At 39.3% G+C, this 11937-nt stretch overlaps 1 protein-coding gene across 2 annotated transcripts in view; it reads left to right on the top strand.

Annotated features, from left to right (window-relative positions):
• Positions 1–3081: 3081 nt before the first annotated feature.
• Positions 3082–11937, top strand: part of AOX1 (aldehyde oxidase 1) — a 43639-nt gene continuing 34783 nt past the window's right edge. The window contains exons 1-7 of one of the 2 annotated variants that reach the window (XM_075153568.1): positions 3082–3229; positions 4340–4397; positions 7503–7599; positions 8789–8897; positions 9448–9574; positions 10473–10534; positions 11157–11237. In XM_075153568.1, coding sequence (XP_075009669.1) covers positions 3170–3229; positions 4340–4397; positions 7503–7599; positions 8789–8897; positions 9448–9574; positions 10473–10534; positions 11157–11237 — 594 coding nt within the window. In that variant the 5' untranslated portion in view covers positions 3082–3169. The remainder of the gene's footprint in view (positions 3230–4339; positions 4398–7502; positions 7600–8788; positions 8898–9447; positions 9575–10472; positions 10535–11156; positions 11238–11937) is intronic. The other variant, XM_075153569.1, reaches the window with a different exon arrangement.

The following is an 11937-nucleotide window of genomic DNA, read 5'->3' as shown; positions in this document are numbered from 1 at the left end:
ATGATTCTATGATTCTATGATTTACACAGTATGCAGTTACGCTGAGGAATTCCTTACTACAAGAGGAGATGTTATCAGTTTACATGGGCACATGAATTGCACATTGTTGAAGGCTGGAAGAGTGTTCTGGAGAAGCCTTACTATGCCTTTGACCAATTTTTATACTTTTTCCAAGGGCATTCACTATTGAAACCTTCAGAGACCAGTTCTTTGTTTAGCTAGGCCTTTGGTTTGATACTGTTTTTAAGAGGTGTAACTGGTACTCTTAAATTTATAACATATTCTTAAAAATACCAAAGAAAGTCTACTCTTTGTACTTCATTGTAGCTTCCATTGTAACCTGGGAAGGTGATGGAGAAAATAGTCCTGGAAACGGGTTCCATACATGTTAAGGACCAAAGAAGGTGATTGGGAGTAGTCAGCATTCATTTACAAAGGGGGGAAATCATGCTTTATTAACCTGATAGCCTTCTACAGTGAGACAACTAGCTTGGTGCGTGAGGGGAGAGCAGTAGATGTTGTTTATCTCAACTTTAGTAAGGCTTTTGACATTATCTCTGATAACATCCCACAGACAAGCGGACGAAGTATGTGTTAGTTAAGTGCATAGTGAGGCAGGTTGAAAATTGGCTGAACCGCCAGTCCCAGAGGGTTGTGATCAGCGGCATACAGTCCAGTTGGAGGCAAAACACTAGAGCTCCCTGGGGCTTCATACTAGGGCCAGTACTGTTTGACATCTTCATTAATCACCTGTATGATGAGACAGAGTGCAGCCTACACAAATTTGCAGTTGATACGAAACCGGGAGGAGTGGCTGAAATACTGGATGGTTACGCTGCCATTCAGAGGGAACCGGACAGGCTGGAGAAATGGGCCAAGAGGAATCTCATGAAGTTCAACAAGGGGAACCTACATTCTTCTCCTGTGAGTTGCCAGAATTTCAGCTGCATATTTTGACAGAAAAATGAGTCAGACATATCAAAATGTACTCCTGGATATAGCTTTCAGATGTGTCCATTCTACATGTAAGTCTTGAACTATAACCGTAAACAGTAAGAGGCACAAAAGCATTGTTTACAAATATTTAAGTAATACCACAGCTGTTTTCTGTTGTGTTTTTTTTTCATGATGGTCTGTAGGCCCAAGGCAGCTTCCCCAAGATCCTGTAGAACATTCCATGTATGAATTTGGAGTTAAATATGCCACTAACAAGGTAGCTTACATAGGGGACCTTTATCTCCTAAACAGAGAGCTTGTCTAGCTGTGGTCACCAGTTCCAGAGCCCATGCAAAGATTGTGAATGTACAGCAATAAGGACAGCAAGATGTTTTCATATAGAACCTCTCTGCAAAAAAAAAGTATTCCATCAGTATGAAAATTCTTCCAACACGAAACTTACCTTATCACGCAGGCAATGTGACCTGGGTATTGCAAAACAGAGCTGTTGAAATTATTATCTGAGAAGATTCAGCAAACAGACTTTTTCTTTCTGAAACATGCTGTGTATGTCACCACATCAGCAAGACCATTATGAAGAGGTGCAGACATCGTTGGGAAGATTGAATCAGTATAGAATCTATGTTATTTTAAAAAGAATTACACATAGAATATTTTTATACATTCTTTCTTGTATTTTTTTACCAAGTTTGTAATTAATTGGGGTTTTTTAATTGAAATGTTCTTGCTAGCTCTCACTGTTTACCAACATCACCAGCTGTGTCATTAGAAATCCAAAAGTATCTGTTACAACTTGTGTCTCTGTGCTGGCACTGCAGCAGCAAAACACAGTGGTTTTTCAAATGGTTGTTTCTCCCTATTGCCCGTGGTTTGAAAGCTCGAAACAGAAGCACATGCTTCATTTTCTCAGAAAAAAAATAATCTTTTTGGAGATGGTGTTAATTATTTTTTCAGTGAAGGTCCTGTTGTTCCACACAGCCTCAGGTGTTACCAGCTAGACCGCTACGGTGTTCCAAATAAAAGCATGTAATTTTCAATAAAAGTATAAGGCCTAGGGCTTTATGCCTTAATTTCTTCAATTCCTTTTAGTATAGATATCTTTGAAAGTAACAAAGGATAAAGAAAATTACCTGAAGATGCATAGAAGTTATCACATTATTGTTGCTACTGCCCTTCTTTCCTTGTTTTCTCCATCCTTACTGTTTTTGTTGCTCAAATTGATGTTCTATACACAGAGAAAATTTATTTTGTTATTTTCTAGGATGCAGTTTTTTTAATTGTTCTGCAAAATGGTCTTTTACTTTAGGTACTGCATAAATAATGTTATATTGCCTGTTGAGTCTTCACTAAATGTCTTCTTTTACCAGATCAGTTGATATATTAGAAGCTCTTGCCAGGAAAAAGATGTAAAAACAGCTCATGATATTCCAGATAAAAATTAATCTGTAGCTGTCACAAGGATTAAGATTATTTTGCTGAGGATAAGGTAATTTGAACTTCTTTTTATAGCTTCAAAGTTGCTTTTTCTCATGCTTATTCAATCTTTTTTTTTTTCTACATTTAATATTTTGGTTTACCACTAATAAAGGTTTTGATTGTTTTAAAATTTGTAGGAAAATTAATTCTATATATTTAGATTAGACAGGAAGAGGAGAACATTTATGATTCTATAAACCCTTGCTTGCACAAGAAGCCCTTACAAATGCTTATAACACCTGGAAGTTACTGCTGATTACTTTGTGAGCGCAAATTGATGCAAAATTCCCATTGGGCTCATGATCACTACGTTGCTGGATTTTATCACAATTTAAAATTACCGTTGGATATTTTGTTGCTAGAAAGTAACAACAGTTCACGTTGCTAATGTGGCCGTTTTGCCCTGGAGGAACACCTATGTCCTTTGAGAAAGCGTGAGGTATGTCTTAGCGTTTGAATGTTCCTTAAAAGGATCCGGTGAATAAATTGTGTGATTGCCTCTCACTGTTAAGAGCCGTTGGCTTGTAACCTTTCGGAGCACCGCCGCTCAACTTTACGCGGCGGGGCGCGGTGCCCGGCAGCGCCGAGCGCGGGTGCCCCGCCAGCTCCCCGCTCTCCCCGGCCGTGGCCGCCCCCTGCGGCGGGGCTCCGCCCCCGCCTGCCAAGGGCTCTCCAGCTGCGTCTGCTGCAGCTGCCCGCGATTTCCTGCCGCTGCTGGTTCCGGGGCTGGGGTACAATGTCTCTGCCAGGGGCGGCGGGGGCTGAGGAGCTGATTTTCTATGTGAATGGGAGGAAGGTAAGTGTTGCCCGGAAAGAGTGTGGAGGAAGGGGGGCTGCTGTTCCAGAAGTAACCCCGAAGGGTGCGGGCACAGATTTGGTTTCCTCAGCCTTCTTCCTCACGGGAGTATAACTGAATCCTCACACAAGCCTCCAGAAGTATTCCTTCCCACCTCCTCCTTGCTGGGTAAGAAGCGAATCAGCCTCCAAGTATTACTTTAGTTAGCTAACACTCTTCTGCGTACAGCAAGTGCTGTTAGAAGGGGAGAAGCAGCAGAGGAGGACAAATGTGATTACAACACCCCATTTTAGCTAGCTCTGCTGCATTTGGGGGGAAAAACGCATCGAAGTGGAACGGACTTCCAGCTGGGCATCAAATTTGACTGATGAGCAAACTAGTTTTTCATTTGTACGTGCCTGGCTTCTCATCTTTGATGGTATCAAAGAAGAGGCATCAGATGGTATCAGATTTTGAGAGGCACAACAGAAAGTCAGCAAGACTCAGGTGCCAAAATATGGAGTATTGGCTGACATAAAGATAATATTGCAAGAACAAAATTAAATTGGTTGTTGATTCAATGCAACTGGAAAGAACTAACTGAAGCAACGGAATAAGAAATATTGTAATCAATCAAGAAGGTAGATATTTCTATTGCTCTCTGTTGTTAGTCAATTATGGCAAGTGGAAGTTTATATAATAAAGCTAGAAGAAAAGTGGTTCCTGCTGATAGCCTTACAAGCTTCCTCTGGTGTACATGTAGTAAGCTAAAGTGCCAGGGAGATCCTAAAATCTGCAAATCATTAATTCTTCATGCTATGCTGCCTCTATTGTAGCAAAGTTCTGTTGCATTTTTATTTCTGTGCTGCTCAGTATGACCTTTCACTGAGCAGCAGTTATTTTTAGTAGTTGCAAAGTGCCCTGGCACTTCTTTCCTGGAAACTTATCTGTCTGAGAAGGAATTTCCAGAAGGAGCCCAAATTCTCCTGTGGTCTTTGGCAATTAGTCTAGTTCTGTAAGAGGGAACCAGAGAAGGATTCTCTTCTGGCTTTGTGGGAATGTCGTCTGTGCCCTGAATTTTTAAAAGCCTTGGTTTCTTAGTTAAACTTTGTTTTTCATTTCTTACTGCAGATAATAGAGAAAAATGCTGATCCTGAACAAATGCTGTTGTCTTATCTGCGAAAGAGACGTATCCTTTCTTGTCCGTTCCCTTAAGTCACTCATTTGAAAGCCTTATTCAAGCAAAATTCTCATAAATGATGATTTAAAGGTGATTTACCAGGCTAAGGAAGTTGTGAGTCCCTTAAGATAAAACAACCGTATTAAATGATGTGTCTTTCTTAAGCTGTCTTTCCGTGAGCTGCTGTATTTTTAGCGTAGTTTCCTAAACAAAAAAAGTTATGCCATCAGGCATGATGTGTATGTGTGTATCTGTCTTCCTCCCCTCTCCCCCCATAAAGAAACCTAAGAACCTTTTGGCCAGTATACATAAAGCTTGACAGAATAGGAGTCTCCAAGTTTTGTAAAAGTCTCTCTCCCAGGAAAGGGGAGATCTTGTGATGAGACCCTGAGTCTGCTGGAATTTTGAGGTAATCTATTTTTTCTTATGATAAGAACTCCAAACAGATTTTTAAACTCAAAACCCAGGTTTAATAGTAAGTAAATATGAACAAGTATGTTTTTAAACAGGGGGAAAAAAAAAGTTAGACAAGACAGAACAGAAGTTGGCAGAGCTAGAGCTCTAACCCTGCCAGTTTTGTCTTTGCAGACAAGGTTCTTTCCTCCTGTCTTGGTTTCAGTCCACAGCTCAGCGGCTTTCTGGGTTGCTACAAATTGTGCAGCACTTGCTCTGATCTTTTCCTTTCTTTCTTTTCACCATTTCAGAGGCCTGACTGTGTGTCTGCTCTCAACTGTTCTCAGGAGTTTTCCAAAATCTGCTGTGTCACAAACGTATTCGCAGTGTTCATGAAGCTGTTGCATAATATTCTGAACACATGTAGGGACTCACAGCCAGGAGCAGGGAGCAAATGTGGGGAAGAGCAGAATCTCTCCTTTTTGCAGCTTCCTAGTCTGTCTCATGAAACATACCCCCATAGGGCAAGTAATATACTATAGAATTCACACGAGAGAGTTTTTATATTTGTCTCAAAAAAAAAATTAAATCAAAACATGTTTGTTACTGGTCAGTCATAAGGAGGAGTCTGGAGCAGAAGAGGTTGCTGTAGTTATAGTGCCTATGAAATTATTCTTCAGTAATTTGAACAATTTCAGACTCCATGGGACTATAAAAAGTAGAATCATAGAATCATTTAGGTTGAAAAAGACCCTTAAGATCATCGAGTCCAACCATTAACCTAACACTACCAAGTCCACCACTAAACCATGTCCCTAAGTGCCATGTCTACACGTCTTTTACACAAGTCCAGGGATGGTGACTGAACCACTTCCCTGGGCAGCCTGTTCCACTGCTTGATAACCATTTCGGTGAAGAAATTTTTCCTAATATCCCATCTAAACCTCTCTTGGGGTAACTTGAGGCCATTTCCTCTTGCCCTATCACTTGTTACATGGGAGAAGAGACCGACACCCACCAGTAGCTCAGTACCAGCCCTGTTACAAGAGTTGTACTTCATTGGTTAAAGTGCATTGGTGAGATAATGTAATTCTGCACTGACTTGCTCTGACACCTTGATAAATCATTTAACGTTTCTGTACCATTGTACCCTGCTTATAAAATGAGGATAAGATTAACTTGTTTTCAGGAACTAGTTTGTCTCACCATGCAGTTTAAATGTCAACTTGTAGTATTCGTGCCCTCTGTTGCTTAGGTCTGTATGACGTTATACCATTCCCTGAAATGCGCCTGCCCAGCTGTGTCTGAGACCACTTTGTTGGCCAGGTAGAGGAACTGATCCTTCTCATAGCAAGCCTCCACATACAGTTGAGTTAACATAGCTAGGGGGACAGCTAACTTTGGTAAAGAGACAAAAATTAACGTCAGGGAACAAAAATACAGGACAGGAATATCTTATGCTGATATTGCCAAACTCTTTATAATGTGAAATGATTGCCTGAGTGAGCATGAGGAACGTTAGCATCTTCCAGTAATGTGTTTTATAATTGCAAGGTACAGTATAACACCTTTCTAAGCAACCTGTCATCTTTTTTTTGAGGCTAAATGCCACAGAAATCGGCACATTAGACCACTGTTAATAACTAGAAGGCCCATTGTAAATTAACAAGTAAATAGAACTGCAAGAAGGGAAGAAACTGTATCTTAAAATGTATTTGCTGTATCTGACAGGTTAGGATGTCTGCGAAAGGGCTCAGCAAAGCACTTTGCAGTGGAAAAAGTGGTAGAGCTTAATTAGCTAAGACTTTAAAGCAATACCTGCATCTCAAAGCTTTACTGCAAGTGAAGAGTGGCCTGTTTCCCCTCCATCATTCCCGGTTCCTGGTAGACAGTTCTCTTCCTGCACCTTGTGCCAGCTGTGGAGTTCCTCAGACCTCTCTGTGTACTAATTTCACTCACTAGGCCAGCAGAAAACTAACCCAGGAAAAACAGAGGCTTTCAGCTGGATTAGGGACTCAGTTGCTAATTAGTCAGCTCATCATTAGTCAGCTCATGGAAGGGACTGGTGAGAAAAAGACGTGGTGCAAGAGGTCTTGGGTTTTGGAGCAGGTAATGTTGGCAAGAGAAAGGACAGAAGAGGAGGAAAAAATGGGGAGTAAGGCATCTTCCTTTTGGTGGCTGTAGAACATTAAATTAGCTGTTTGTCGATTCACAGCTTCAGATTGGCCATTGTTCCAGATCCATAGAAATGAGCGCTTCTCTCATAAGTGTGATCTTTCAGATGAGATGCAAGGTTAATATCTTGACTATAAATGGGCCTTCTGGGAAAAACTGGGATATTGGTTTTAATGTTCCACTGGAACTCCAGATATATAGCTATTTTGCCCATTACACATTTTTTCCTTTCATATTTTCACTTGGAAAACTACTTTTCACTTCCTTTTTCTGTCCCAACTTACTCCTCTTCCAAAAGAAGTCAGAGACAAGCTTTATGTTTTCTTGGGAACAGGATTTTGGTCGTGTCATTCCTTAGCTTCAATCTTATTTTCACTGAAAATTTTAATCCAACATAGAAAGGAGTCTGATACACAAGCTATCATACCAAACCAATTCTATGTTCCTTGGCAGTTCAGGAAAAAAGGTGGCCTCAAGATTTTGAGCAGAATAAAGACCAAAATGAAACCTGATAATTCTTTTTTTCCCTAATGACAGCATTTTCAGTCCGTCTTACAGGAACTAAGTATGGCTGTGGAGGAGGTGGCTGTGGTGCCTGCACAGTGATGATATCAACTTATGAGCCAGCTTCGAAGAAGATACGGTATCCTTATCAGAAAATTTTGAAAACCACAGAGAATTTTATGATTGTAGATACCATTTCCAGATATGAAACTGTAAAAACAAAGTTGTAAAATCTGTACTTAATAGTAAAAGAATCCAAAGGAAGGGTCACTTTAATCCAAAAGAGAACGCTGAAAAAAATACTGTTCATTCAGCTATGTTGTAAATTTGCTGAATTATCATGCTCAAATCCTTAATTTCTTCATATATGCTGACAGCTCCTGCAAGGAGTTTTCTCTTTAGGAGGCATACATTTAACACCCTTTGTACTGACCACTGGAATGTGGCTTCTACCTGCAGCTCTGTCATATGACTGATGGGAAGATAGGGCAGGCAGAAGTTTGAGTCTTACCAGCCCTTTAATACTGAACTCCCTCCCTACACCCCACCCACAAAAAGAAGGACTTTGAAACTTAAAACCAGAGTTTCATTAAGCTAAAAACTGGAATAAATTACTTTTAAATTGAGAAAACTCCAGTCAAATTGTTAAATGGCAACATGTCATTGTCAATTGAATATTTTTTAGGTGGGGAAAAAGTAGAAATGTGCCAGTTGTTCCTTTTGACAATTGCATTACATTGGAATGCAATACAAATTAAAATCTTTAAAGTTATTATAAGAGTTGAAATTAAAACAGTCAGAATGACACTTGAAAAGAAATACTTAAATTATAGTTAAACAAAACATTTTATTGCTAATGAGGAAAAGCTTTGAAGAATTTTCGTTTTGGTATGCTGTTCCTATTTAGAATGATATTTATTTTACATTTTCCTTTGGGTCAGAAATTTGGTTATAAATTTTCAGCAGTAATTCTTTACTTCCTGCAAACAACTACACCAACCCTCCCTTCCCCACCTTCCTCCTCCAAAACACACTTGACAGGTTGCTTGTGGGCAAGAGAGACAAGAGAGCAATTAGAAAAGACTGAAGTATTAAGGAAGATATAAATTCTACAGAACTGTCCTCATAGATACAGTTTTTATACGGGGGACAAGAGACAGCTAGTAAGTGATCCCTTCTATAAAGCTTATTCTCTTCTCATTCCAAATGATGATAATGACTGCTTTGTAAGTATAAACTATGTCTTGATTGACTGCAAAATAATATTCATGCATCTTTATTACAACAAAATAATATTTATGTTCTTTATTCTCCTTTATGTTCCAAAGACATTATTCAGCAAATGCATGTTTGCTTCCCATTTGCTCCTTGTATGGTGCGGCAGTCACCACAGTGGAAGGTGTTGGAAGTACAAAAACCAGGGTTCATCCAGTTCAGGTGAGAGTACAGTACCACTGTGTAAGAGGATTACTGACTTCTTCCTCTGTATGGGCTGGCTTGAGTAGCAGTGCTTTTAGGGCATGGGAATTTCACATGATGATTGTTCTCCCTGCTAAATGATAACAGAAGACAACACAAGTTTCTGATGGTTGGTTGATCAAGATTGATGAGATATGGCTCATAGTGGATCTTGCTTTAATGCTGACAGTCTGATCAAATAGCTGATATGTAAGAATTGTTGAAGTGGATCAGGCTTGTGCTCTGTTTGGGCTAACAGCGCATCTTGGACAATGCCCCTTTAGCTGTTGTTTTAGTATGAATGCAAAAAACGTAGAAGTCCACTGAAGGTTAATTAGCTTCCTTAGTGAGATGTGCCTGGGCATCAGACCCAGAATAATTATTCTTATTTGAGATTGCTTAAATTGTTTTACTTAAAAAGTCTGATTTACTATGAAGACATTTAGTATGGCATCTCCCGTTTAAGAGAGATTTCATTAGAATGGTGATGTACACTGGAAGGAGTGCTATTTGTGGCGTTTCATTTCAGGAAAGGCTTGCCAAGTGCCATGGCTCCCAGTGTGGTTTCTGCACCCCTGGAATGGTGATGTCCATATACACTTTGCTAAGAAACCACCCAGAACCAACTTCAGAGCAGATGATTGCAGCTCTGGCTGGTAAGTATTGCCACTTTTTAATTTGTAGGTATGTCCTTGAACCATTTTCTTCAAATACTTTGTGTATGTGAGTGCATGTCTGTGTGAGTACACATGCATGCATGTATGTATGTACTCTGTACAAATTGTGCTTCCCAGCAGAGTTGCTACTGGATACAGACCTTGTCTTCCCTGTCATTCTTTTCTCCCCGAAAATGAAGCATGGAGCTATGGATTGTTTCAGGGACAGGTGTTCAAAACATCCCCATATGTGTCTTTTGAAGTGCGTTAAATCAGATGTGCAAAAATGATGTCATATTGGAGAAGTAGCTGCATCTGAAGGTCTCTGAGATCCCATTACATCTGGAGTTGAGAATGTCATAAGCCTCACAGAAGAGCCCCTTTGTGGTAGGAATAAAACAGTCAAATAATGTAGAGAGATGCAGACCATCTTCACTAAGGGAAAGTGTGAGGATTTATTGCAGGTAAAATAGCCTTCTGTCATCTGTTGTGCTCTACAGTCACAGTGGAGCCAAAGGCATTTGCTGTTACTGTGAGGTGAGCTTAGATGGAGGTGTAATGCTAACCTCCTTCACTATCAGAAGTAAGTCAGGGGGAAGGAGAAAAACATTTTGAGTGGGTGAAGAATATTGTACAATCTCTTATTCTCCTGCATACTAAGCTGTAGTCAGCATTCCTTCTAGTGCAGCTCTCAAGTATTTCATACTCCCCTTGAAACAACAGCCTTTTTCCTCAGGAGCTGCAGGGTCCTAAGTCTTGTGACACTGATCTTTTTTGACTTTCGGAGAGCTAACACTTCTCCGTAAGCTTCAAAAATGCAAACCTCATATAAAGACATGACATTTTAAAGCCACATGCTTTAGAAGAAAGCTTTTTCTTACTGATTTCCTTTTTTCAGGGAACTTGTGCCGCTGTACTGGATATAGGCCAATCCTAGATGCCTGTAAAACCTTTTGTAAGGTAAGAAGTAGTGATGAGAGGAATACTAGATCGTGCCCATTAGTGTGTATATATGTATACAAACGTCAAAATTTTCATTAAGATCATCTCTTTCCTCTGTTAAAAGATGTAGGTCTAAGTAAGCTGTATAGTGGCCTAACCCATTCATTGGAAAAATTGATTGACACAAATGAACTTGGTGTCTAGCCTGGATTATGAAGAGTAATCTGAAGAAATTCCATGTGTTTTACTGTGGGTCAGTACTGGCATAAATAAAAGCAGAATTTGGATCGATGTTCTTAGTGATTTATCATGTAATGCAACATGTCAGAAACCTACAGTGAAAGAAATGGGAGAGTGAACAGTGGGTAAAAGAAATAATGCAGACCATCTATGTGTGCTCTCACAACATCAAGTGAATTTCACATAGTATGAATTATTTTATATTAAGGACTTCAACATTTGATGATTTTAACCTATTGTTGAATATCACTTCTTTAACACATAATCCTTCCAATTTAGCTTAATTTTAAACGTCATCTAGAACTTTATTGAAATATAAAGAGACATTCTTACTGGCTTAGGCAGGCTTTACCATTGCCATTCTGGGCAATATTTCAATAATGGAATATTCCTACTTCAGGAATCCGTTTGTTGTCAAAGGAAAGCAAATGGAAAGTGTTGCTTGGATCAGGAAGATGATTTGTTTGACAAGGAAGAGAAGGTAGGGTTTTAAGTATTTTACCTGTCCTATTTAGATATAAAACTTAGAGTATTGCATGGCTTTTTCCTTGTAATTAAAGTAAATGCAATATACTCTGCCATTTTTATCCTCCACCTTATTCACCTTACATAATATTACTTATAAAATAAGATATTTTATTGTTCCTCGCAAGAAATTTGGAGATATTTCTAAAAATTAATGATTCTTTGTGTATATTTGTATGAGGACGCGATGACGTGGCAGATAGTTGGTATAAGGTAGTTTGGATCTCCAGAGCTGAGATTTGAGCAGTTCTTCAAGTTCAGGAATATTAATAGTCTCAGCTCTACTCATACAGTGATCATCATATTGTGCAAGAAATCAGGGCGTAATGTGGAACTGTCTTAATGATCAGTGATGATCTGAATGTAACCCCTGATCTCTTAGGAATCTTAATGCTGGCTTGTGTCTGAAGAACTGATACACTCTTAAAAATCAGAGTTATGATTGTAATTTTGTATGAAATCTCTTATCCATATGAATATTTGACTTTGTTCTCAATTTTCTTTCAATAATATCTGATCTACTTCTTTGATTTTGGGGTACTGTAGGTTGGCATGAAATCAGCTACTTTCTTATAGTAGGACTACAGGAAGCCTGTAGTTAGTCTTTCAGTTGCTTGCCTCTACAGTTGTTTGTGTTAGCAGTGAACTTTGAGAAA

Source organism: Calonectris borealis, chromosome 6 (genome assembly GCF_964195595.1).
Source record: "Calonectris borealis chromosome 6, bCalBor7.hap1.2, whole genome shotgun sequence".
NCBI classification, from domain to species: Eukaryota; Metazoa; Chordata; class Aves; order Procellariiformes; family Procellariidae; genus Calonectris; species Calonectris borealis.
The sequence above is the reverse complement of the archived record's forward strand: the minus strand, read 5'-3'. Positions and strand labels throughout refer to the sequence as shown.